Below are 26,623 nucleotides of genomic sequence, written 5' to 3'. Positions count from 1 at the left end.
ACACTGTATACGGACGCCAAGCCCCGCACAAAGCGAGGTACTAAGGTGCTTCGGCCCTAAAACGGAAACGAAGGCACCATGAACTTCGGCAACATCGCTACGTTACACTGTTAGCTGCGGTATCTGTACACCGAACTTTTGTTTGGCCAGGAGGACCATAGTAAAGTGGGTGAATCAGAGTGGAAGGTAGTGTGCGTGTTGGGGCCCAGGGACCTATTAAATTAACGGTGAATTGAATTGTAGTTTTCACAGCGACAATGACATGCCAACTACGCCAAATGCATTCGGCATGGAGCTCTTGCACCTTTGGGACAAACGCTTGCCATTTTCTTGCCACCAATAAAGTCAATTCCTAGGAAGTGATGTTGCGAAGCATGTAACAGCGAAATGCGAAATGCAAACATTCAACGAGGGAGCCTAATTTAACTTCGCCGTTAAATATCGATGTCGCTGCTCGTAAGTTAAACGCCTAGTCTACCTCTGCATCGTCTAGGTTAGAGAGCTGAATATGTGGTGAGTAGATGCATGGCTTGATGGCACGGCCATGGCGCCACGAGGGAAAACCCACTTCCAGCACCCGTGTGTGGCATTTGTAGCAGCGTGACTCCGGTTTAGGCCAAAGACGGGAGACACTATTACGCATTTACTATGACGCTGAATATCGCCGCCAGAGGGCGACTTGAAACCGCTGAAACATCAGAAAGGAAAATTTCTACGATAATTCCCAGGGCAGTGCTTTGCTTTTTGAGGCTAGAACAGGTTGCCTGCGAACTAAGAGTTTTGTGGGGAAGTATTCACAAAATGATGGGGTATGTGTGGTCTGCGGAAAAGAAACAGAAACTATGCGGCACATAGTGTTAGAATGTGAGGGTATCCATCCAAATTTACATGAAGGGAATATTGGGCTTCCAGAAGCCCTAGGATTTAAGGGTATCAGAGAGGAAGTTAACTTCAAGGCTGTCGAGGGGACGAAAAGAAGATTAGAATGCTGGTGGACGAAAAGCAGAGAGGGGAATATTGCCTAGGACAGTTACCACCTGTAACAGGGAAAAGAAAGTATTTCGGGCCTAATAAACTTTAGTGCCTGCCCTAAGCAGCGCTAGTATTAAACCAAGAGTGTAAAACATGGTTATATTAGTCCTTTTTGGTAAGATGACATGTCATCACCCCGCTTCAAAGGGGAAACCAATAGCAATCATCATCATATGGGACGGCAGCTGCAACATTCCGCATGTTTCACCACCTTGAAGAAGTGCTGCTTACGAAGTCGTGAACGATAGAATTGCCGTCATTCCTTGTTAAAACAAATTCCTCCAGCCAAGAAACTGAATTCATTTTAAGATCGGGGAGAGTTTACTGTCGATGCAATGAAAAGCTTCCAACCGAGCGCGAATAGGAATAAGACGATATCTTTATAGCGAGGGTTTGCTTAATGCATTACGAGAATCGGGCGTACAGCTCACGATGTGTTATTTAAGAAATACTGCAGGCCAATAGCAGGATGAGTACACGCACAACAAAGAAACATCCTGCGCACATACAACAAAATATACAGTATGAGCCAAGACATCCCGAATATTATATAAACGAACAAATCAACGTGGCACATCAGAAGAGCGAAGAAATGGCACAAGAGGGTCAGGGAAAAGTAAGCTGCTCACTTAGACCTTCCGGTTTCGCTTAGCATAACTTAATCCATATCAATTTTTCGTTACTCGCGTTTAAATGATTGGGCACTACACCAGCTCTTCAGAGAAACGAGAGCGGACGCGATGAATGTACGCTGATAGTGCGTGCTGTCATGCAACCATTTAAAATTGGCGCCATCCACCAGCCTACTTGTTCAAACGTGCTGAATGTGGCACACAATGAGCCTCCTCGATTTTCAGTCCCGGATCGTCCGCGGACTGCTCTAGACGCGTTCCGGCGCTCGATTTTTCCATGTATTCGTACGGGACTACCGGTCCGAGGGTAGTCCTTGAACTGCCCGCGGACCGTCCAGGTATACACTATAGTCCAGGACTGGGAAATCGAGGATGCCCAATGTCGTAAACTCGATTTGCTTGCATCAGTACTTCGGCACGTAACTTGTCACCACGTATTATTGAGCAAAGAGAAATATCCACGCTGAGTTTGCGAGGGCAAACACCTCTGAAATCACTCACCGCTGGGAACGCCGCCTGCTCCCTCGTGTAGGGAAGGTCCCATTTAGAACTGATGACGACTTTCTGGGGATGTGGCGCCATCTGGAAACAACAGAGCGAACAACCGGTAAACGGAACGCGCCCTCGTGCGCCGTGCATCACAACTACACGCAGGTAAACGTGCGGTTGGTTATTCGCTTACAGTAAAAAGCTTGTCAATGTCGGTTCTAAAGTGTGCTGGGTTGACATGTAAAATCGGAGTAAACACCTCTTTAAAATGCGGGGAAAGGTGCGGGGCTGGTGGCGCCAACTCAATGACGTTCAATACGCTGGGTTGAGTTATGGCAATTTGACGCTTTCTGGCCTTTCCTCCCTGATGGATAGGGATGAAGGAGTTCAAAAATTGGGGTAGGCGTTAGTCGCATTACGGCTTGCTCCGTGACATGAACGGCAGAAAGCGCGCGAAGTCTCCTTCAGTGCTGCAGTGCTGCACGGCTCGAAGGGGAACATAAAATTATTCGAATTAAGCTGAGTTCCAATTAGCGGGCGCGTGCTAGAATGAATGAAAATCGCACCTCACAACGCGGGCAGAACGCCAAGAAGCCACCTCTGGACTCGTTATCGCGAATTAGGCGCTACTACACGTTTGTGGCAGGTGATTTCGCAAATAATGTTTCGTAAATAATAATGCATGGGCCGGAGCACTGGCGCCGGTGGCGCGGCGCCCTCTGTAAAACGAAATAAGCTGTTGCAGGAGCGTAGCGCTCTCGCCACGCTGTTGTATTTCTGTTTCTTTGTTTTCCATCTCTAGTAAATTTGCTTTGGTTCGGTCTGCAACACCATGTAACCACCCTGGGCCGACTTCTTCTGCGAGGAGTACTGGAAACCAAGAAATCACAGTCAAATTAACCGTTCAGGATACCGACGGGTTCAAACTAGCAGGAGTTCTTCTCATTGAAATAGACAGGGCTTTGCCGTGACCAGGGCGTGAGTTTGGATTAACCGGAAGTTCGAATTAACCGAGTTCAAATTACCGAGATTTTACAGTATGAATGTTTTGTTCAAAAAATCAACTCTTGGCCGGGCGGCTGAATCGAGGGACAGACAGACAGGCACACCCAAATTTCTTGTTTAAGTAGCCCAAGCAAGACTAACGTCTTTAAAGAGGGTCTTTACACGCGTGTAAGCAAAACATTCGTGACTTTCAGTCGCTAGCACCTGGGATCGTCGGTGGGATGCACCGCGGCACTACACGATTTGTAAAGATTCACATGACGTCATGATCAAGTTAGATAAAAATAAAAGGAACTTAGGGTTTTCTCTGTTAACATTTACTCAAGAAAGCACACTTTGTCACCAAAATAAGGGCTTGTCTAATAACCTCGTTAAGCCCTCGTATCGCTTTGAGGGCACCCAGAAGGTGATGTGCATTGTTTTATTTGAAATAACAAGCGCTTAATAGTTTTGATAGATGACAATTGTTGATAATGTTTCAAATTTCCCGCTAGACAAAGTGAACGGTGGCGTCATAGGTGAGCTGCCGAAAGAAGAGCAATCAGCTTGTTCACGGGTTTTATCATTTAAGAAGTGCGATCAAACGAGCCAGAGTTACCCCTGTAACCCTACAATCGTGCTTACTGGCGGCAAGCAGCTTGTGTGGACAGTCAGAAATGGCACAAACTATACCCGGTTACAACTTAAGAACGGCAACGGAAGTTGCCGCTGTGCCTCATCATCGCAGCCAGATGTTACTCCGCTCGGCGCAAGTAGTGCGTTACTGGGAATATTTTGAACATGCCACGAGCCGTTTCGTGATTTCCTGGACTCAATATGCTTATAAAGTACTGCAGCGACGACAAACAAATTACGTAGGAAAAGGAAGGCGATATCAAGCATTCATAGCAATCTCCTTTCAAAACACGCATGCGCGTTGACATATCCGGGTCCGTCGCTTAGGCGGAGTGATACCGTACATGAACTATTGCTGTTCTTAAGTTAACTTGTTATTGAGTATAGTCTCTGTTACGTCACAGAGGCAGAATGTGGCGCAGGGGCCCCACTTGGTCGTCTTTTGTTTTACAGCGAAGCTGTCTATGGGTAGTATCGAGAAGATCATCTCCGGCAAAAGAGCGATGTGAACAAGAATCGCACGCGAGCGTAGCGCCACCCTGCGGAGCCCCCTCAAATTTCCAGGATCGTTAAACTGTGCGCCACATCCTGAAAAACATAAAGGTCTTCAAATTTCAATGAACGGCGGGCTATATAGCCCTCGAGAATGTTTTTTAAGTTATGCATTTGTGTTTATAGGTGAAGCCGACCTTAAGTCGATCAGTGCGAGCTTGGACTTTGCAAGCTGGCTTTTTCCCATTGGGTCTTGCACAATGCAGCATGACCATCTAAGCAGGGAGTATGGTTTGGCTATAACTCTTGTGTTATCGAAAGTATCACGAAACAAATTATGACAATTGGCTACTAAGGCGACGCTACAATTACGCTCAGTTTCATTTACTTGCAAGAATCAGTTAGTTCACGGTGATGTAAGCGTTACAAAATGCCTGCTGTCAATACACGGCCCCTACGCAGGGAATATGGTTAAAAGAAAACGGCTGTAACTGTCGTTTTGCTGGAATTATCCGGAAACACGTTACACTGCAACTTCTCGTGAACACACTTCAACCTTAGGAAAACGTTACCTAAAGTGGAAGTTCACCCAACTGAAATAGGTATGGTGCAGCTAGTTACCACAAGCTAGAGGAAACATCGGATGTTCGAATGATAGTTAAACCCATTTATTTATCATTCTGCTCATTCGCAAGCGGATATTCACTATTTAGTACTTTTTGTAGGATGCAGTAATTTTTTGCTGCATCTGTGCACTTGGGCCTGAAGAGGTCATGAATTGAATCCCTGTGTCCAAGCTATCATGAGCCTACGCAAAACATTCCATTTTTCGTCTAGAGAAAGACGCTTTCGTTTGATACATGACTAACCAGCACGCGAACGCCTTTTCTTTGTGGTTGTAGTGGCTGTACAGCTAAAGTTGTTGCTGTGGCTATGGCTATGGCTTCGGCTGGCTACAAGATTACCTATGTATAGCCAAACCAGTTCAAAGTTAAAAGGGGGACAATTGGTGGCGCGGTAATGACACGCGGTTCTCAACGAGAAATGTGATACAAAAAAGTGCGTGTTGTACTTGTTGAAGTGGTCAATGTGACCTGGAGACGTAGGACAGTGACATGGAATATGTTTGGAGAACTGAAATGCACACTGCTAAGAATTTCGTTAAACTGAAGGGCGTCTGCATTAATTTCAATGGCGGTTCAGTGGGGGATTTTAAACAGTTCACACAACTGAATAGTTCGTCTAAAATGACATTCATTCAAGTGATAACATACTGTATATTACAATTAGCCGCTACGACGACTCTGACATTACCCACCCCAGCTTCGCTGGTTATCCTTATTGGCAGAGTGGAAAGGCACTGAATTTTTTGCCTAACGTGATTGCTTGGAGTTTGTGTTAAAAGTGACAAGATTGATACTATGGCGACGGTATCTTTCAAGTGAAGCAGATTTGTATTTGGCCTTCATATTTTTGGCAGGAGTACACAGCCGTATACCACACGGTGCGCGTTGAACGTTATCGTACCTTGAGTGGATTCGTCTTGACGTCAAACTTGCCGTTCTCGATATCTCGGATTTCTTGCCGAATCACTGAAAAAAAAAGAATGGACGGCTTAAAGCCATTTTCATTCGCCGCTGGATTAGAATTTGAAAATGATCGTAGCTAGTTAACTACAGTCGCCGATCACAGAGTGGTGTCCAACTCCTGGCACATTTAGGATGCTTTCGAAGTACTAGGTTCATGACTTAAAGGAAAAAAATCAATTTTTCTTAAACATTTGCTGGATAGAAAAAAAAACTACAAACGGATAATCTCGACTTACGCTTTCCTGAAAGAAAAAAAAAATGTCAGAGGACGCCTAAGCATTTTGTAAAGGAACCATGAAGACAACATACAATTTTGGTTTATTCGAAAGGCTGTTCTGTCCCTAACAATGGCACCAATTGTATCGCTAATTTCGAACAAATGATGGAGCTATTCAAGAATATACGTGACGCAGTGGCGCCTCCCTAGCCACTTTTGGGCCACTTTTTATGACGTCACTGGATGTTGTCAGTAAATGGCGGCCGCTGTATTAACCCATCGCTAGGACACATGACTGCACGATTGTAGTGGGGCCTTTAGATCCGTTTAATCCCATCACTCGAATGCTAACGTGCAGTTAACACACTGCAAATGGTTTTGAATGCAGGCCGTAATGACGTCACACCTTCCCATAACACATCATGTTACACCGCGAAATTTGAAGTTTTTTGAAAACTTGCGTTTTTTTTTTGCTAGTAACGGCTTTCGCGCCTGGGACGGAGCTGAGTAAGGTACTGAAGTGTAGTTTTTTTTTAAATTAAGCAAAGTTCTGTTTTGTCTTCATGGGCCGTTTGAGGGTTCTGAATGCGAATTAAAGCATTATTCTGCAACACTGCTTCCATCCGCCTTCTCCAAGGGCTTCGTACTCTTGCCGCTCGAGACGATTGGCGTTGCGTTCCGCTTCCGCCCTAATCGTTCGAATGGCTTCGATCTATGTCCGACACGTTGTGCTGCTGCTCGTTTCTGCCGCCGCGCATTGGGAGAGTTGACGGCGACAGTGGACTGCGCTGCCCGTGCGTTCATTCACTTGGCTAGGCACTTCCCCTCCCTTGGTGCTTCATTTGCCTTGTGCTGGCATCGACGGCCCCCATAAGGAACTGCAGGGTTTAGGCAGGTGCTATGGAATGTCCCGTGCTTTGGAACGCTTCAAGAACACGTTGTAAAATAGCTGTTTTGGTGTCCCAGACGCTGATACCGCACACTTCGCGTTTTTCACTCGAAGGGCCATTTATCGCTTTCGCAATAAGAAAAATAACCACCCAAATGACGCAACGAACGGAGTAAGAACAAGTCAAGAGAGGAAACGATGCTTCCCAGGGCGACCAGATAACGTGGGCTATACCGGCATCTGTCGCGGGAGAAGAAACTGTGTCCGCAGTGATTGGAATTTCAGTGCTGAGGCCTGAGATGAATTGTAACACCTATCATTTCGTCCATCATATTTCGCTACCCTCTCCTGCTCCGTGGTAGCTAGGGAGCTTTGTAGACCGCGTTGGTTTTCGTTGTGGCATTATTTGGTCGCTCGCCTGCGCTTACTGCAGTGGGTGCGCTTCGCCTGCTATATATAGTCTTGCTCCATGAAACCAGCATTGATATTGCTCCAATGCCTGTTACAGTGCCGAGTAAAAAATACATGAAACAAACGATGCAGGCATTCCGAACAAGTAATACTTCAGAAGCAACGTACACACAGTTGTAAATTTGTAAACAATTTTGCTGGCAATGTAAATCATATTGTTAATTGTAATGATAACTTAACAAACTTTGGTAATAACACCAGTTGGTCTCTTTATTTCCCAGTCCGGAGCAGCTACTGGTCAGTGGAAAACTGCTATTGCGATAGAAATACTGCGGGCAAGTAAAATTTGGAACTACATAGGCACTCCTGAAACGCAGATTTAGTGGCACCTGTTGGCTCTGGCGAGGTCGGGAAGGCGTTTATATCAAAGCCCCTTTATCATGCTTACATTTACACCAGAACACGTTCATGTTTATGTCAGGCATGGTTATAGGGATTGCAGATGCCAGAACTCACAGATCATGGCGTCGCAGAACCGATCGAGTTCTTGCTTGTCTTCGGATTCAGTGGGCTCCACCATCAGGCAGCCGCTGACGGGGAACGACACCGTGGGCGCGTGGAAACCTTCGGCGGGGAAAGCAGAAACAAACAAGCGTAGGTTAACTAGTGCGTTGGAATCCAAACGCGCGCTGTTGAAGCCCAAAATTAACTCGCAGTGAGCCCAAGAAAGTGAAAGAGGAAACCCTATCATGAATCCAAACACGACTGTAAAAACAGAAACATTAAATATTCTATTGCTTGAATGCTAACGTGCACTCAACACAGTGGTAACAGCACTTTTAATGCTGGCCCATATTATCTTCCTCCTCCTCATCACACGTCACCGTAGCGCGAGATTTGAAAGTTTTTCAATGCTTGTGATTTTCCGGGTATAAAACGTATTTAGTTACTGCCATGAAGTTGAGTGAGTTCGCTAAGTCCGGAAGGCGATATGCCAAAACGGCGCGAGACATTCTCTTCGGTGGTGACGCGCTACGATATAACCGAGAGAACGAAGAGCCTAGCAAAGATTTTCGCGAGCAGGAAAGCTGAGGGTGAAAGCATGGCCACGGCTGGCGAAAGGCGCTAGCGGCGCGCTACGAGATAACGCCAGAGTATATGGCGCGCCTTCGTACGTTCGCTGATGCGGCGATCACTTCGTGAGACGCGGCAGGTATGGTCCGTCACCCAGGAGACTGCAGTTCGCTCGGCACTCAAATTTCGCGTTAGGGAGTATCGTGATCGTCAGCCAATTTTTTGTTGTCTCCTGACGAACAGCATGTTTGTCAGCCGGGATTTAACGGTCTAGAAAACTATGTAGCCGGTATCATTGAAGGTTATGTATGCTGCCGTTTCGTGACGTCTACGTGCCGTTTCGGCGAAAATTTGAATGGTACAGCAGACGCCTACTACACCTTAAGTAGCAGTGTAATTTACTGACTAGGAGTTTGATTATGACGCGCCCGCAGTTGTGGGGCGAGTCCCCATTGCCGTATCGTTGGTTTGACTATTTTAGCCGAAGTGTGGTGTGGTGTGTTGCGGGATCCCTCTTAAGTGTCGGAGGGCTGCATCTAGTATGCACCTATCTGGTCCCGCTGTTCTGTGAAACCACGCTCTAAATTTAGTTGAAACGAAATACTGCTGAGCTTGGACGTATATGCAGAGCTCGGCTGGGGTTCGCTACACCGCGCTTTCTTAGTTGTATGTCTGCGCATTAACAGCCCTGCTTGGTCGAGGCCTTCCTGGGAGGAAATGTAACGTAGTCCCAGTGATGTGGAGATGATGTGGAGAGGGCATAGCATAGCGAGGCGGAGAGAAAGCGCCAAGCAGCACACGTGCAGAAAGTTGCACAATTGCGTGAACGAGACGCTTATGTAGGCAAAGCTTTGCTAAACTACTAAATCTGGTGTCAACGTTTACACATGACAACATTGTTGAGCAAAAAAAAAAAACATTAGGAATATCTGAAACAAGACATCAATACAAAAGTTATATTTGCATTGTTCTTTTAATTAAAAATATTTCGATACTTGATTTTCCCTGTAGCAAATAAAAAATACGCGTGATGAAAAGCACTCGTGGCGCCCCCTCGTGGAAATGCTGCAAGTTCAAAAGAAACAAAAGGTTCCAATAGATGGCGTGACCAGCGGCACACAACAAAAGTGAATTGGCGCGAACGGGAATCCCTATGCTGGCTTTTAGAAGTTCTATCTAGCATAAGCTTGCGGTTAGAGAATGCGAGGCAGCTTGGCCTTTAACTTAATCCGCGCTCGCGACGTCGAGTCAGTGAAACTAGGCTACTTTGTTTCCTCTTCCATAATTCTGGAGCCTGTATCAACACACGGAACTGAGTATTCTCCGTACCTGCACGTTGCCCGGCCCAGTATACCTACCGTAATCCTGGAGCCTCTTGGCGATGTCCATGGCTTCGACTCCCGTCGTCTTCTTGAAATCCCTCATGTCGAGTATAAACTCGTGTGCGACAAACCCTACGAGAGGGGACGAAAAAAAAAAAACGGGAATTGGAAAGGAGGACAAAGCAAAAGACTTATTTTCAGCACAGATGCGTGTCTCTCAAAGGAAGTCGCCTTGTTTTGGCGTCCCGAAATGCAAGAAGAGCCATTAGGTGTCACAATGGTGCTACTTTTGTTGTTCTACTTTTGTTGCTAGTAGACGAACAGACCTAGCCTTACAGGGTATTCCGGCCATTTCTCCAGCCGATCAGCGCCATTAAACAACGCACAATCGTGAATGTTTACGTACCCCTGTTTTCTTCAAGAACTGCACGACTAGGGGGAAGATGTCTATCCTAGTGGTCCAGTGGCCATTAGAAAATATGAAGTCCCCCAAAGAAACATTGTCATATACCTCTACATTAACCGACATTCACTACATTTTAGAGAAATGTGAGCGCGAAAGGATTGTTTAATTCCATGTGCCTACCTAAATAACGTTAGGTTATGAGCTACTTGCTCTTTTCAGACAAGTAATTGATTGATTGTTGGGTTTAACGCGCCGACGCAACGCAGGCGATGAGGCGCGCCGTAGTGGAGGCCTCCGGATTAATTTTGACCACCTGGGGATCTTTAACGTGCGCCGAAATCTCGTACACACGGGCGTTTTTGCTTTTCGCCTCCATCAGAAAAGCGGCCGCCGCGGGCGGGAATTGAACCCGCAACCTCGGGCTCCGCCGGCTGACGAAGATCATGCACCGGTTGCACCGGTGCATCGGTGTTTAGACAAGTAGCCTGAACTGGACAATGCTGTAATTACCGCTGGTGTTAACTAAAGCACACGGTTACAAAATTCTGCTGGAATTGTTTTGTGCTAAGGCCGGAGCTACGGGCCCCTCCAAATGTTGCTCATCACCGAGACCAAGCTCGACGACTACAGTCCTGGCGCAGCCTACCGTTCTTTCCCAGGTAGAGGACGGCGTAGTGGTCCTCGAGCCTCTTGCGCATGTAGTTGGCGTTGAGCATGGCCACCTCCGTCGCCTTGCGCAGCCCCTGGGCGCCCATCATCTTGATGTAGGCCCAAGAGATGGGAAGGATGGCCGACGAGCCCCAGGGCGCGGCGCACACGGCGCCGAACGAGCTGCCGCCTCCGCCGCCCAGGGGGTCCACCACAGGGTGCGTGGGTAGGAAGGGCGCCAGGTGGGCCTTCCTGCGCCCCGCATCCACGCCCAGCCCACGTGGTCAGAAACTGCGCATCACTCTCGTCCTCCGCCGCACAAGACTAACCAAAAGAGGACACAGCAGAAGTGCGTCTAGTGCAAACGAACGCATACCCCCGTCACAGCATCCTGCAAGCAATCTACCCTCCAAATAAACACCCAGGATGCGGCAGAGGAAAGGTTACCCTTTCCTACGTCACTTGGCCTGTCACGAGGTTAAGACAGTCCCGGCACCCGCCTCTCACCATGATACTACGAAACACGCGCGGTGATTGTGCACACGAGCCAGCCATCGTGTGCTGCCGTAACAACGGCGCGTAGCGGTGAGCAAGACGAGGCGAGCCTCGTCTTGCTCTAGCAACACGCTCTCTTCTCGTAACTGTAGCGGCAAACAAACCATGGCGAAGTTGGACCTGCCTATAAAACCTCGCTCCCAAAAGTTATCTTTAAATCACCTCTTACTCAAGCACAAACCAAAACCTTAGCAGCTCATCCAGCCTCACTCAAACTATGTACGATCACTCCCAGGCTCATTTTTTGCTTACTCATACTCAAGCTCACAGCCAGTGCAAGACAGTCTTACTCAACTCCCAGGGACTCAGAACCCAGCTAAGGGTCATGACTGATATGAAAGCACCGGGAAGTAATTTCTAACTACAACTCATTTCGAACTACAGCTTATTTCTCAATACAAATTATTTCTAACTACAACTCATTTCGACTCAGACCCAGAACCTATTCGGTCCCAGAACTGACAGCTTCAGAGTTAGATGAACTCAGAAATCATAATTAAACACTTACCCTGTCTCAAGAGTCAGACTTATAGCGCAAAACAGCGGGGTTCAATGCAAACTCACACTCCTATGGGTCCCATGCCAGGGCCACCGCCCCCGTGCGGGATGCAGAAGGTCTTGTGGAGGTTCAGGTGGGACACGTCCGAGCCGTAGTCGCCCGGCCGGCAAACGCCCACCTGGGCGTTCATGTTGGCGCCGTCCAGGTAAACCTGGGCCCCCACGCCGTGCACGAGGTCGCACACGTCACTGCGATAATTTGGCAGCAACATGCGTACGTTTAAGTAGCTCAACAAGTGAGCTAAATGCGATGAACCAACGATGTGTCAGGCAAAGGTAAGCCTAAATGAGCATTTAGGCTTAACACGAATTTAACACTTTCGGACATGTGGGCTTGACTTGATCATTGGCGTTAAAATTAACACGAAGATTTAGGCTTAGAAACACAGGTATGTTTAAGTAGCCGATTACAGAGAACAACTGGAGTGAATGCGATAAACCAAATGATCAGTAATTTGTTTTCCACCAAATTTAAGCCTAAATGAACATCCGAGCCTATAAAGTTCGAAGCAAAAGATAGAATTGAACGATAAAACAGATTTGATCTTCGAATTATTTCACGCCGAATTTAAGGCATGACTAGAGCCCAGGTTAAACTACGTCCCGCACCGCGCAGGTATTGCCGGTTTCACTTGATCGAATTACGCAGTAAAATGTTTACAGTTCACCTTAAAATGGGTTTATTTTGACGTTTATTCACTGCGATCAAGTTTAATGCAGATGGTGTAAATAAATATAGTTCTAGCTGGGTTTATACCGGCCACGGCAGCCGTTAGTACGATTGAGTTTAACAACGAAAACGCCGGTGTGCCGATATTTTGGAGCACGTAAATATCCTCGAGGTAGCGCAAATTCTTTCACACATTTCATTACGGCGCGCCTCATAGACCACGCGTAGCAATAACGTGTTGTGCGTGGAACACCGGTAATTATGAAAAACAGCTTTAGTTCCATGAATGCACCAACATTTCACCTTGCGCATTTACTCAGTTTCCAAACAATTGAATTTTAAACCACAACTTCAATACTTTCGAATCTTAAAGTAAAAATATTGTACCATTCGTTGGCCAGCTTATGAATGAAGAGAGTGGCTATATTAGCTGTAAGCAAAATAAAGTAAAGGAAGTTGATTGATTGATTGATTGATTGATTGTGAGGTTTAACGCGCCGACGCAACGCAGGCGATGAGGCGCGCCGTAGTGGAGGGCTCCGGATTAATTTTGACCACCTGGGGATCTTTATCGTGTGCCGAAATCTCTTACACACGGGCGTTTTTGCTTTTCGCCTCCAACAAAAAAGCGGCCGCCGCGGCCGGGAATCGAACCCGCGACCTTGTGCTCAGCAGCGCAACGCCTTAGCCACTGAGCCGCCGCGGCGGGTTAAAGTAAAGGAAGTGATGTAACGCTTTAATTAAGAGGTGTACGGCTCAGTAAACGCACCAAAGTACACGACATGTAAATGTATTGTTTTATGAAGTCTGTTAAACGCCATAGATGGTATACGACGGTGCAACTGTTTCCAAGAAATGATTAGCGTTATAAAATCAGGCGTACGTGATTGTCTCCTCGTAGATTCCGTTCGTAGATGGATAGGTGATCATAATACAGGCCACCTTGTCTCCATGCTGGTCAAGCTGTAATGAGAGTAGCACAAGTTGACGCATGCGCAAGGAGGTGCTCCCGGTGAACGGGTGAACTCGCGTGTAGTACAAGGAAGCGTGGGTTAGCGATGTTCGAATAGCAAAATTTTCGAGTATAAATAAATCAAAATTTTAGACAAGCCCAGCTTCGAATACCTCATCGAGTACTGCATAGATTTTTTTCCATGTTTTTTTATTTTTAGAGACTCTACGGCCTCGCTAAATGCAAAATAGAAAATTGAACTAAAATGTGTATGTGGCTTTCCTTATTTTCCTATGTGCGGCACTGGCATGTTTCGTTGCCAAACGTCGATTTTCAGGGCTGCAACATCCTTATCCAAGCCCCAATGTTTGCAAATGCGTCTGAATACCCGGCCGATGCCTAGTATTAGGGACAGCGAATATCAAAATTTTAGAACAGAATACAGATTAAACAAGAAGAAATATGGTATTTGTAACTGAATTACACCAATTCTCCCCCATGTAGATATATACAGAGGAGAGAAGAACAGGCAATGGGTCATGCGTATGTTTAATTTGAAGCGCACTGCTGCCATACACTAGACGGTTATGACGTCGCTGTTTAGTTTCGCAAGTTTTTCTTTTGCCAGAAACTTGACAAATACCCCCAAGTTGAGCGGGTGTAGCCCGAAACAACCCACTCCCGTTTCAACCCATTCCCGAAACGCCCTTCCCGTTTGGCCCGTCCCGTGTGCGCCCGTTCGCCAAGCGCCCTTCCCGTTTGAATCCGTATCGTTTCAGCCCACTGGAATTTTTGAAAATATGCGTTGCTGTTTTTGAAAGTTTTCGCAAAAATGTTTATTCAAGGAACTCGCCATGCATTACGGTAGAAACTTCTACGTGGCAATTTGCCTGGAATTGAGCATACGGTCGATATTTCGGCCGATAAAAGTTCGCGAATATGAGGCCGAATATGAGGCCGACTGTGCTCATGAAGGTTTTTGAAGAAGGAAATTCTTGCGCATTTCCCGTTTGTCTGTCGTCTTCACGGAATCGAAAATAGTTTGTTCCTTCATGACTGTCGTCAGAAAAGAAAGAATCGCGCTGAAACAAATTATATTATGCTCTGGGAAGACTTTTTTCTCGTACCGCTGCTCCTAGCGGCCACTCCGACGAACTAATCAGTCAGGTCCGGAGAGATTTAACAGCCAAAAAACTTTTTTTCCTGCACAGAAGTAAAGCAGTAGCCCTGTACTACCCCTAATAAATTTTTAATTTGGTTTTTAAAAGACCCAACTGCATTATCTGCAAGAACTATGGCCACCAGAAACTGGTACTGCGACCGCGGAATGGTTCTGTTTTGCTAATTCGCGTATTTTCCTTTTTTTGTGTGCGTTGCGTATAGAAAGAAGTGCATGTGCATTCGTGTACAAAACAATTCAATACTTTTAAACTGAGATATACAATCATCGGGACTAGCACCCACACCGCTGCGGAGAAAGCATGCGAGCGACACGTTCCAGACCGTTCGACCAACGCGGAACCAGACGGGAAGGCGCGTTTTCAGCTGTCATTCACCAACGCTGTACCGGGTCGGACGTAACGCAGCGACCTATATGTGTTGTGTTTTAATTGGTGCCTCGGACCATTGAACAAATGTTGGAGTTTAATAGGGCGTCTCCAACTTAGGCTCCACCAGCCCTAACGCTTTTTTTACGGTGGAATACGTTTGACGCAACTTCAATTTAATTTTCAGGTTATTGCGGACGCAAGTAATTTGACTTTTGGTTACATTGGACGCAATTCAATACATGGGGTTAAAATACAGTCGGACGTAACTGCAAAAATCGCACGCCTCGGTCCGAGTCACCTGAGTCGAACTGATTGATTGATTAATTGTAGGGTTTAACGCGCCGACGTAACGCATGCGATGAGGCGCGCCGTAGTGGAGGGCTCCGGATTAATTTTGACCACCTGGGGATCTTTAACGTGCGCCGCAATCTCGTACACACGGGCGTTTTTGCTTTTCGCCTCCATCAGAAAAGCGGCCGCCGCGGCCGGGAATCGAACCCGCGACCTCGTGCTCAGCAGCGCAACGCCTTAGCCACTAAGTTCGACCTGAGTCGAACTTTATTCGACGTTCGATACGTTATTCGATACTGAGTCGATACGTTATTCCGGGAATGGGGCTAAATGGGAAGAAACGAAACGGGGAGGTCGTTTTGTACCGGGATGAAGAGGGGGGAACAAACGAGAAGGTTCAAATGGGAATGGGTTTAAACGGGAACCTCCTTGTTGAGCAAGCGAAACTACTAATGTGGCCAAGTGACAAGGTTAAAGTTCGCCATAATTTGAACATTATGCGGATGCAGCAGACTCGCGCTGGTGCGCAGCCAATGCGGCATGTTCAGCTATATTGGCCATTCACTTAACCAACGGGCGGTTGAGCAGACCGCATACCGTGTACTAAAACAACCCACACTCTCCCACATAAAGGCATTACATTTCGTCTAGGATCTTCTTTCCCGCCTAGTCCTTCTGAAATGGTTCGTTTTACCAAGAACTGTGAGCACGCAGAAGAGCTCCCAGGTGAAGGTACTGGCGAGTAAGGCAGCTAGTAGGCCAGTATTGTGAGATAAAGAAATTGCTTCACCTTTGCCTTGAGGTGAGCCACGTCGACGCTGCCGTCCTTCTTAATGTGTACGGGGTCCACGGACATGCCGGCCATGTGCGCGCTCGCAGGGTTGGTGCCGTGCGCAGACATCGGAATCAGGCACACCTACAAGAGAAGAGGTGCGAGTCACGCTACACAAGACAAAACGCGACGGGAGTATGAACAACACTCCTGGACAGGTCATTTTTCTTCTCAGTCAAGGCCCCCAGCGGTAATTGAAACATTTTGTTGGTTGTTGCTTTGAGAATAGGTCGGGAGTCGATGTTCACGCACTAAAGTGCTGAACGTCTGACCGAATTTTAATTCGGAACCGGCATACCTGCCTGCTCTTTTAGTGGGCCCACGTAGGACTCCGCGAAACGCCTTCAGAGCACATGCGTGCAGCTTATGAGACAGAAGTTCTTGTCAGGTGTTAGTTTGACTCATCGTTTTAAGATTCATACATTCTTTGATATGTTCACAAATCTTGAAGGATATCCACATCTTGCTTAATATCTCGCGTATCGCAGTTCAATAGGACTTTAATATCCCGCTAGATGAACCTTAGGGTGAACACCATACCCACCCCCTTCCAGCTTCTCTGGGCAACCATCTCCGCAGGGTGTAAGAATCGAACATTTTTTAAACAGCCGAGCTGTTGTTATCTGGCCGTAATGTGTGGCGAGTAACGCGTTAAAAATGCCAAGAAAACGCCGAGCGCTCGTGAGAGCGTGCCTCGCGGCGCCCGCAGTGGCTTGCAGTGGCTTGCGAAAACACCGAGTAGAGAGAAAATGCCGAGTGTGCCCGTGAGCGCGTACCTAGCGGCCCCCGCCGATCGTCCCCAGCTCGCCCAGTGGATTTAGCAAAAAAATAAAAAAGAAACTGGTGAAAACTTCTAGAAGCGCCTCGCGTTGCCTAGCAGCCAACGAGGCCACAGCTGCTGCAACACCTGCTCCAGGGAACCTCGACGCGACTCCAGTAACGCCGCGTATGCGTGGTGTACGTACGCGCCGCCGCTACGCCCCAACTGTCGTCAAGCGCTACCGCGCATTCAATGCTTGGCACGAGGAACACGATGATATAAATGCCTATGACGAAGACTACAACAAACACAGTGCAAATCGGCGTCGGTACATGCAAATAAACAATTTCAAACTTGTACAAGTGCGTTGTGATGTGTTCTTCAGTGTTCACGGCGAAAGAAATCCCGCAGCTTCGCTATCGTTCAAGCCTTGCGCGACTCAGTGTAAGCTTCGCCAGTTTTCTTCCTTCTGTGGCTAAAATAAAGCTCGGCAGCAATTGCCGTGACTCACCTTCCGTTGCTTCTCTCCCTTCGAGTGGAAGTAGGAGGAGATCGTCCGGAGTCCGGCGTACTCCCCCTGAGCGCCACTGCGTGCATCATGAACCCGGTCACACACTAGTGAACTCATACTGCCAGCGAGCTTTAATTAAACACTGGGCAAAGAAGGAAATGAAAGACGAAACGCACGTCAGACACAAACTATCAGCCAGCAGAGCTATATATCGTTCAATATTATCAACGTTTCATAAACTGTAGCACCACTCTTCACTTTATGCAGATTTCCTTTCTTCGTCATCTGCCCTTTTTCCCCGGCGTTACCACGCCTTAAAGTTAACGCGTGTAAAGTTCCACACTCGTAGCTATAAACCATCAACCATACCTCGCACAACTGTCGACTGGAATTGTTTTGCCCTACCGAATTCCAAGAACCAATATGCTCTGACATTGCATTGTAACTTAATCCAAAGAAGTTGTTACGTGTGTGTATAAGTGTCTTTAGCGGCTTTCAGTTGTATTTCAGAACCCCAGTTGCGTCAAAACAATGCGATCAACTACTGAGCCAAAAAGATATTATTGGGGGTTGTGCCAACGAACACTAAAACAGAGCCACGAAGGTAAAAAAAAAAACTTATTGCTGTGCCCGCACGCTATCTTGTTTCCAGTCTTTAACTTCGCTGTCTCGGACACATTACACTAGCAGTGGAGGACTTTGAGCGCACAAACCTGTTCGGCTGCAGCGAGACCTTGTCGTAGCCTGTGATTTCACAAAGGTCGCGCTCAAGCTCTTCGAACAGTTGCAGGTACCCTTTGGCCTGGTCCAGCGGCACGAAAGGGTGGACTTGGGCGAACCCCGTCATCGAGCAAGGCTGGATGGAGCAAGCAAGAGAAATTCATGTCAATATGCGACGATAAGAACATTAGGACTAGTAGGCTGAAAGTAAAAAAAAAATGACAGTATTTGCACAAATACCTATTTTTGCAAACAGAAGTTAAACTTGCACTAGGCTTTTTGGTACCATGCAAATTGGCTATTTGTTGTTAGTTATTCCAATATGCGTGGTCATGCGACTTTGATTTGGATTGCTTATAGATATGCTCCACTTAGTGTTTCCACGTTGATCCAATAAACTAAACATTGAAATGGATTCATCTGACCACTGTTTGCGATTGCACTGTGTAGTCACTCAGATAACAATTTTAAAAACTGCCGCCGCCCATGAACGTTTATAAAAACCAAAAAGGCGTTCCGGAACCAAAACGGGAGCCGAAACGTCTTTTTGGTTTTCATGAACATTCATGGCAGGTGTCAGTTTTTAATTGCTGTCATGCGTTTGTCCCGACCAGACGGACTTCCGTTCAACTCTTGATTTCACTAACACAGATATTTTTTCTTCCACGATGTAGCAGAAGCGTTGGAACGTTAGTTTAATTGCAAATCACGAAGGGAAAGACACGAGCCACCACTTGTGGATACATAACGAACTAAAGCAGTGATTCAATACTGGTTTTAATGTGACGCCTTGCTGAATATGGCTTCTGTAGTTACGTTCTGAAATTATGCTACGATCAAGTCTTTTTTTTTTTTCACTCAGACAATTTATGTTCGAAACCCGTGTTTCATACCTCTTCACTGTCACCACGTGCAGGTGACGTCAACAAAAGCAAAAGAGGGGCTTGGGGACATAACTTGTTCGTGTGTGAGGCGGACCTTTATTCCCGCATTAAAAAAATCGAGCACCCAAATTCATCTAAAAACGCAAGAGTGTAAGTGATACACGGTGGCGTAAAAGTTAGATATTGGTTATTCACCGTTCCAGTTACTTCCTTCAATGACCCTGAACTCGAAAATAGTAGGCTAAACAGGAAAGAAAAGAATGAACTAAAGAAACAAAATTCCAGTGAATGACTCGATCTGGTTCTATATGTATTTGTTTTGAAGCTTGTTCTGACGAAACAAAAATACAATATAGCGCTCATGCTGCTAACAGCATGAGCGCGATTCAGCTAGCGTACTCAGCAACAGAAACGTACGCCCTTAACAGCATTGACAGATTCACTGAATGCGCCTAAGCTTGATTTTATTGATTGTAGGGTTTAACGCGCCGACGCAACGCAGGCGATTAGGCGCGCCGTAGTGGAGGGCTCCGGGTTACTTTTGACCACCTGGGGGTCTTTAACGTGCACCGAATTATCGTACACACGGGCGTTTTTTTGCTTCTCGCCTCCTTCAGAAAAGCGGCCGCCGTGGCCGGGAATCGAACCTGCGTCCTCGTGCTCAGCAGCACAACGCCTGCGGCGGGTTGAATACGCCAAAGCAGAGGCCAAAACGACCCGCTAAACCGCAGTGTTGTAAGTACTACATTGGCAATTGTGTATATAAAATATTCGACCAGTGATTTAACACATAGCAGGCCTAGCAGAAAAAGAGCACAATAAGGATAGCGCTTTAAAAGAGCACTAGTTTTGCAGCAGTTTGGCCGTGAGAAACATTGGCGTGAACAGCAGAAAAACCCCACTCACCATCATCTCCACTGTGCTGTTCAGCTTCATTGTACAGGAACCCTGTGACATCGCAGAAAGGAAAAAAAAAGTGCAAGGTTATGCCTCTATGGAGTAGCGACACAGCTGTTATTTAGAAGCTATATAGGTTAGAGGCAAAGCCGGGGTACCTATGCGCACAGATATCAAACGTGGTAGAAAAATCAAGAAAACAAATTCAAGGTGACGTTCAACACGTTGAGCCATTCCAGAGTTAGAAGAGCAGCATCATACTGTGGAGGTCGTTGCTGAAGTGTAGCTCGACATCTCTGCTTCGCGTTCGGTTTTGTATTAAAACTAAACTCCGGTGCGAAGAATATCCACACAAAAAAAACCCACTCCATACCAAAAGGGCCGCTTTACTTTCGCAGTAAGTTACATTGCATTGGGAAGAGAGCGTGGAACATTATTTGAACTGATAGTCACTGTCAGTGATTTACTTCTTCAGTAACTAACGCAACTAAATGTCACGGCAACCGTAAGTGTTCCTCAGTTCCAGAAGATCGTAAAACTACACATGAAAATGACGCATCAGCCATCAGCCAAGCGAAATGGTCTCACCAGAGGAATCATTGAGTGGACGAGTGAGATGTCCTTGTTTTCCAGCTGCTTCATGAACCTCACAATCTGCGTTTCGGAGTGGTACCTAAGACAAAGAAAATGGCAACAGCGAAATGGTGGTGAAATAGTTTTTCTGTTCCTTACAAATAACCTGTGTAAAAACTCTACATCACTTCGCTACGATACCCAGAAGAATTAAAATTGTTTCATTGTGGGTGAGGTTTCGGCGTAGTTGGGAACGATTTCCGTAGTTTCTTGACATAGCCTGCGCACTCATAAAAGATGGGCAGCTCCGATTGACATAAAAAAGGGACATGTGCTGGTCTCGGCTTAGTTAAATTTTTTGGCTTCGTTGGTTCGCCCCGCTAATATTAATTTATGGGTCGCGCTCGTTTTGATAGTTGTGCTTAAAACGCTGAATCGCCTTTTGCATCTAGTTTCAGCCGAATCTGGGATCTCAGCCCATAGGTCGCCGCCGGAGATTTTCTCCTCCTATAAAAATGAAATAACAACAACAAACGATCACATGACGATTGGTACACTCCCTAATGCGAAATTTGTGCTCAGCGCGGACTGCAGTCTTCTCGGTCACTGCGTATATCTGCTGCGTCTCAGGACGTGATCGCATGATCAGAGAACACACAGTGGCGCGCGCTACTCTGTCGTTATCTCGCAGCGCTTCGCTGCCTCCGAGAACGTTGTTGCAAATCGTGTTTGAACCTCCCGCGCAAATGCCACGTGGTTCGGATTAGCCACAAAAGGAGGAAAAACGCCGGTGAAGGTGTGAAGGGGAGGGCACTCACGGCGGCGACTCATGGCGAAAGTGTGAGGGAGGCAGTGAGACATGCTGAGCCATGGCGACGCGCTGGGAGATGACTTATCAGCGCGTGCCGCCCTCCCCCTCACACTTTCGCCAGACGCTACTCCTACGTTTACTTTCTGCCTGGGGTGGCTCGTTTTCTCACTCTGTTACGCGGAAACCGCCGCCTTCGCCGGCGTAGCCACGAAACCCCTGTACCGGGCGCCAAAGTGCTGCTCACTAAAACACCAGCACGGGTCAGAAAGCGTTGAGAGTAGCTCACGTGTTGAAGACGGGATGCGTGAGGTACTGGCTCGTCCTCTTGTACTCGTTGTACAGAAGACTGTCCTTCGGCTGTTCCGGGACGTCGCTGGCCAGTTGCGCCTGCGGCAAACAATGCACAAACTTAGAAAAAAAATGTCCCCGCTAAGCCGCTATGCACACAGCAAGATTCAGACGATGCTCGCGCTTAAGCATCCCGAGAAGCCGTATGCCCCGCAATAGAGGACACCCCATCGAAGGGAGAGAAAACCGATTTTTGTGGAGTGTGTGTCCTCTAGCTCGTATAAAATCTAGCGTGTTATCATCACCACCCTATCTACGCCCACTGCAGGGCAAAGGCCTCTCCCATAGGTCTCCAATTATCCCGGTCCTGTGCTAACTGCGACCAATTTATCCCTGCGAACTTCTTGCTCTCCTCTGCCCGTCAAACTTCTTGCCGCCCCTGCCACGCTTGCCTTCTCTAGGGATCCACCCTAGCATTTTATACAGTGGGCTAACCACAAGAAATTTCTAAAAAGTTGGCTGAGGAAACAATTTTAATCTTGCACTGAACTTTTTGAAATCTAGAAGGTGGCGCCACGTAGTGTCTAAACGTGACACTACCGTACGTATACAAACTGAAATCTGGAAGGTGGCGCCGTGTAGTGTTGAAACGTGACACTGCCGTACGTATACAAACTGCATCGGTTTCAATGCGTGATTCAAGGTCCGCATGGACGAATAGGAAAAAAATGTATTTTATAATTGTTACATCCGAGAAAAAATGTGTAAATAGCTGCATAAATAAAAGTACGCTGCCGAACGGCTCAGTGTCATGATTGCCAACATTCGTCTTGGAAGCATACTCTGGGCTGGTCGATTAAAAAATTCCGCTTTCAAGAGTTCGCACTATCAAAAAAAGTACCTCGGTTGAGTTTTTTTCAAGTCATGCCCTTTTATTTGAGATACAGAGCGTATATATACTCAACGAAAATCGGTTGTCTGTCCCTTTAAACAAGATTGCATTTTTGACAGTAAAAACAGCGCGACGTTTGCCTTGCACGTGAACCCTTTTACTGAGTTTGTTTTGGTTCAGACTTCTTGGGGAGGTATTAGCATTCCAGGCCACACGCATTCCATCACTGTCACTGAGCTATCACGTGATGCGTTGATGTGGTGAATGCGATGTAAATTTTATGCAAAGACACCGCTTCGGTGATATCTATCGCGTCGTGTGCATTCATGCGAGTAACGCTATGTGGAATACCATCCGCATTTCAGTAGATTCTGCAAGGTATGTGCAATAAAAGAGGTTTACAGGAGAATGAGCATAGCGACTTCTTAAAAGAATGAGACCTTCCCGGCCACTGGCTGAAGCGTCTCGCAGGAGTTTCACTGAAGCGTGAAATAGGCTGTGTTCTAGGTTCAGACTGAGTAAATGCGAATGAAGTTGATTATATCAAGAGAACGAGCTCGATTCAGTAATTGGTGCTTACGGAAAGTTTACTATATTTTTTGTATTAACCAGCCAAGCAACTAGCATAAAAAACCATATTTGAAACCCCTTTTTAGCACATTTATGTCTCCCAAAACTAATCAGCTGTCAATTATCTCCTAATGGTATTTTTTAATCATTCCGTACGAACGTCACTCAAGATGTTTGCTATGCCCCGATTCATTTTTGTTCCCAAAGGGTTGGCAAAAGTCATGCCTGAAAGTTAACCTACAAACAACGGAAGTGCTTTCAGTAACACGTTTCTCCGTTTCATGCCCCATTACAAAAGAAAGTTGAACAAATTTAGAAGTGTAAGGGTTAAAGGAGTATCACGAGGTGAAGCTGAACTTAATCTTCAAAGTTTCGTAATTTTGAAATTTGATTTCTTCAAGTGGATCACGTGATTCAAAGTTCACTAGACCATTCGAAAGACTTACATTTTTTTACAGTGAAACAAACATAATTGATGTCGGCTCAGTAGTTCGCCGTAATCTTAAAAAAAACGTCCCATCTTGTGAATTACGCTCGGTTCATTTTATTGGTGGCGGAATTGTGGGCAAACCCACCGCTTAATTGCGTTGGGCAGTAGGAAAAGGCGTGGCCAAGTCTCCACAGGTGGCCACGAAGAGCAGAGAGAACGCAATTTCGGTGTAATCTGGCCGACGGAGAAATAGTACTTTTGATTGATTGATTGCTTGACTGATTGATTGCTTTGACTGACTGACTGACTGACTGACTGACTGACTGACTGACTGACTGACTGACTGACTGACTGACTGACTGACTGACTGACTGACTGACTGACTGATTGATTGATTGATTGATTGATTGATTGATTGATTGATTGATTGATTGATTGATTGATTGATTGATTGATTGATTGATTGATTGGATTGATCGATTGATTGTCGGGTTCAACGCGCCGATGCAGCGCAGGCGATGAGGCTCGCCGTAGCGGAGGGCCACAGATTATTTTTTACCACCTGAGGATCTTTAACGTGCGCCGAAATCGCGTACACACGGGCGTGTTTGCTTTTCGCCTCCATCAAAAAACGGCCGCTGCGGCCGGGAATCGAACCCGCAACCTCGTGCTCAGCAGCGCAACGCCTTAGCCACTCAACCACCGCGGCGGGGGAAATAGTACTTTAGTTATCTCCATCGCGGCGGCAAACTTGACCTTGTATTGTATCTTCTTTTAAAAAGACCATGAAGAAAAATACAACTTCATTTAATAAAAAAAAACGTGTTTCGTAGCTCACTTAGCACCGCTCCAGAAGCGAAAGGCGCTTTTTCTACCGACAAAATGCAACAAATATTGAAAAACTCAAATTTTGTGCTTGCAGTGACGTAGTATGGGCAGGAGAGGGGCGTAATATGGGCCAGATGTCAGGGCGTGATCTGAAAGCTAGCATTCATATCATACCAACAAACGAAACAGAGGCAACTCTACAATCACCCAGTCATGTCTGTTGGCAGTAGCTCCGCCAATCGCACAAAGAAGATTTTCTTTTCTGAGATCATAGAGAAATCGCAGTAAAGTGGCCGAGGAATAATCACTTGTTCGTGTGTTCAGCCTAATATCTCCATTATTTGTTCGGAGTTTGCGATAAAATTTGTACCAGTGTTATCAGGGCAAATCAGTATTTTAAATAAACTTCACTTGTATTTTGTCTTCATAACCCCTTTAAAGACAGAGAATCGTCTTTTTGAAGAGAGTAGGGGCAGTGTGAAGCCCTTGCGACACTCACTGCCGTCTTCTTGCTCTCGAACACCCACAGCAGGTCGTCCAGGTCCTTCTCTGTGACGGTCTCGTCGAGTGATACGCCCACCTGCAAAAGGTAATCAAATCGTAATTATAATCAGAACTATGCCAGTCGGCATGCCCACGTGACCATGCAGAATATCGATAAGTTCGATGGCAGTTTGTTGCCCATCACATAGTACAAACGTCTTTATTTCAGCCGTGAATTCTTGAGTATCTGTCAAATCGCTTTATATTTGCAAAATAAAATGCCGCAATTAATACGAACAAGTAAATGGCAGTTTGCTACCCCATGACAAACTGCAAACGAAGAAATTTGAGCCGTGAATCGCTTCGTTTTCCGGGAAAACAAATAATGCCACAATCTGCGCAAAATTTCAGTGGTTAGGAAACGAACATGTTTTTCTGATTCATTTGCTTACATATCTGTAATGTGCGTGTTCAGTGGACACGCAATATTGGTATTTTTCAAACTGCCTTATTTAGCAGAAATGCATTTCAATATATGATGTGAAAACTGTTACAGACGAATCGTGCTTGTCTGCAGACTTAAGGCAGCCTATGACCGATGTGCACTAACTAGTTTGGTGTGGACTTTACTACTATGTACATGCACCTTGTCAAATATAGTGTGCTGAAAACTCGAAATCTTATCCTGACACCAAGATTTCATCCTTTTCTGTGCATGCACATTGTCACAAAAATTCATCAGACTCTTTATCATAGCCTACTTAAGAAACAGAAAAAAAAAACAGTGACTGGAAGCTCATAGTAGAGACCAGTATTTTGACATCTTAACGCGAAAGTGTTTTTTGCCCGGGTACACCAACATCTCACCGGCGTCATATCCGTCACGGAAATGACATCGCCAGAAAAAGTTCCATTGATGCGGCTGCGCCCGGATTCGAGCCACGAACTCTCTCGCCGCAACGGGAGGTCCACAGCGCTCTGCCAACTACGCTATGAATTCCAGCGCGAGTAGGTTTACGAAAGCGCCTTATATCTTTCCCACTACCTTCTTCATTCAGATGGTGCTGTCGTCTAGGAGAGGCGAAGCGAAGTAGTTCATGACGCTACTGAGTGCCGACAGTTGGCGCCTCGATGTCAGCGTCTTCGTTTACGCTGGACGCGGGTGAATTGAGGCACCCTCCGCCCCTACTGCTTTCGGTTTCGGTTTCGGTTCTCTTTCGTTCGCATGGTTTTCAAGGGGCTGTGGTTTCAGTCAGGTTTACGCCAAAGTTCCAGCGCGTGCAATCCAGTGTCTAACGTTCATACGTCTAACGGTGCCACACCAAAGTAATATAAATAGCGATGTGCAAGTTTATATGGATGCGCAATAAACATTTCAATGCTCCTGTGACGGCACATTTCACTTCCATGTTTTGCCAATTCCTGTGAAGGAGGCAGCAACCGCATCTTTTTCAAGTTTTGATTCCTAAACTTTCCGTTACTAGGTACGCTAGAAATAAAACAAAACTCCAGTTTTCATTAATTGCCCACAATGCTAAACTCGGGAATGATATACCCTGTTCGACTTATATTTGCGTCAGATAACGTACGGGGTACCGATGAAAAATTTATGCAGAATGCAGACAGAAGAATGGATGTATGATCGCCATCCGCGAAAAATACGCAAGTCCGAAAAATGCTTCCGCTATGCATGCCTTTGGGGGGTGCAGATACGAGATCAAATAAAAGGAACAAGAAGACGCGGAGG

The 26,623-nt window shown here is 46.3% G+C and overlaps 1 protein-coding gene across 1 annotated transcript in view; it reads right to left on the bottom strand.

Moving 5' to 3' along the window:
* Positions 1-26,623, bottom strand: part of LOC144162587 (glycine dehydrogenase (decarboxylating), mitochondrial) — a 74,561-nt gene that overhangs the window by 7,212 nt on the left and 40,726 nt on the right. The window contains exons 9-22 of the mRNA XM_077693185.1: positions 24,893-24,973; positions 21,672-21,772; positions 20,590-20,674; positions 20,011-20,052; positions 18,214-18,356; positions 17,501-17,576; positions 16,188-16,313; positions 13,488-13,567; positions 11,941-12,123; positions 10,820-11,073; positions 9,804-9,899; positions 7,888-7,995; positions 5,793-5,857; positions 2,166-2,246 (exon numbers count right to left, since the gene is read on the bottom strand). Coding sequence (XP_077549311.1) covers positions 2,166-2,246; positions 5,793-5,857; positions 7,888-7,995; positions 9,804-9,899; positions 10,820-11,073; positions 11,941-12,123; positions 13,488-13,567; positions 16,188-16,313; positions 17,501-17,576; positions 18,214-18,356; positions 20,011-20,052; positions 20,590-20,674; positions 21,672-21,772; positions 24,893-24,973 — 1,521 coding nt within the window. The remainder of the gene's footprint in view (positions 1-2,165; positions 2,247-5,792; positions 5,858-7,887; positions 7,996-9,803; positions 9,900-10,819; positions 11,074-11,940; positions 12,124-13,487; positions 13,568-16,187; positions 16,314-17,500; positions 17,577-18,213; positions 18,357-20,010; positions 20,053-20,589; positions 20,675-21,671; positions 21,773-24,892; positions 24,974-26,623) is intronic.

This window comes from Haemaphysalis longicornis, unplaced genomic scaffold (assembly GCF_048455015.1).
Source record: "Haemaphysalis longicornis isolate Haplotype H1 unplaced genomic scaffold, Haemaphysalis longicornis Haplotype H1 scaffold_12, whole genome shotgun sequence".
Classification (NCBI taxonomy): Eukaryota; Metazoa; Arthropoda; class Arachnida; order Ixodida; family Ixodidae; genus Haemaphysalis; species Haemaphysalis longicornis.
The sequence above is the reverse complement of the archived record's forward strand: the minus strand, read 5'-3'. Positions and strand labels throughout refer to the sequence as shown.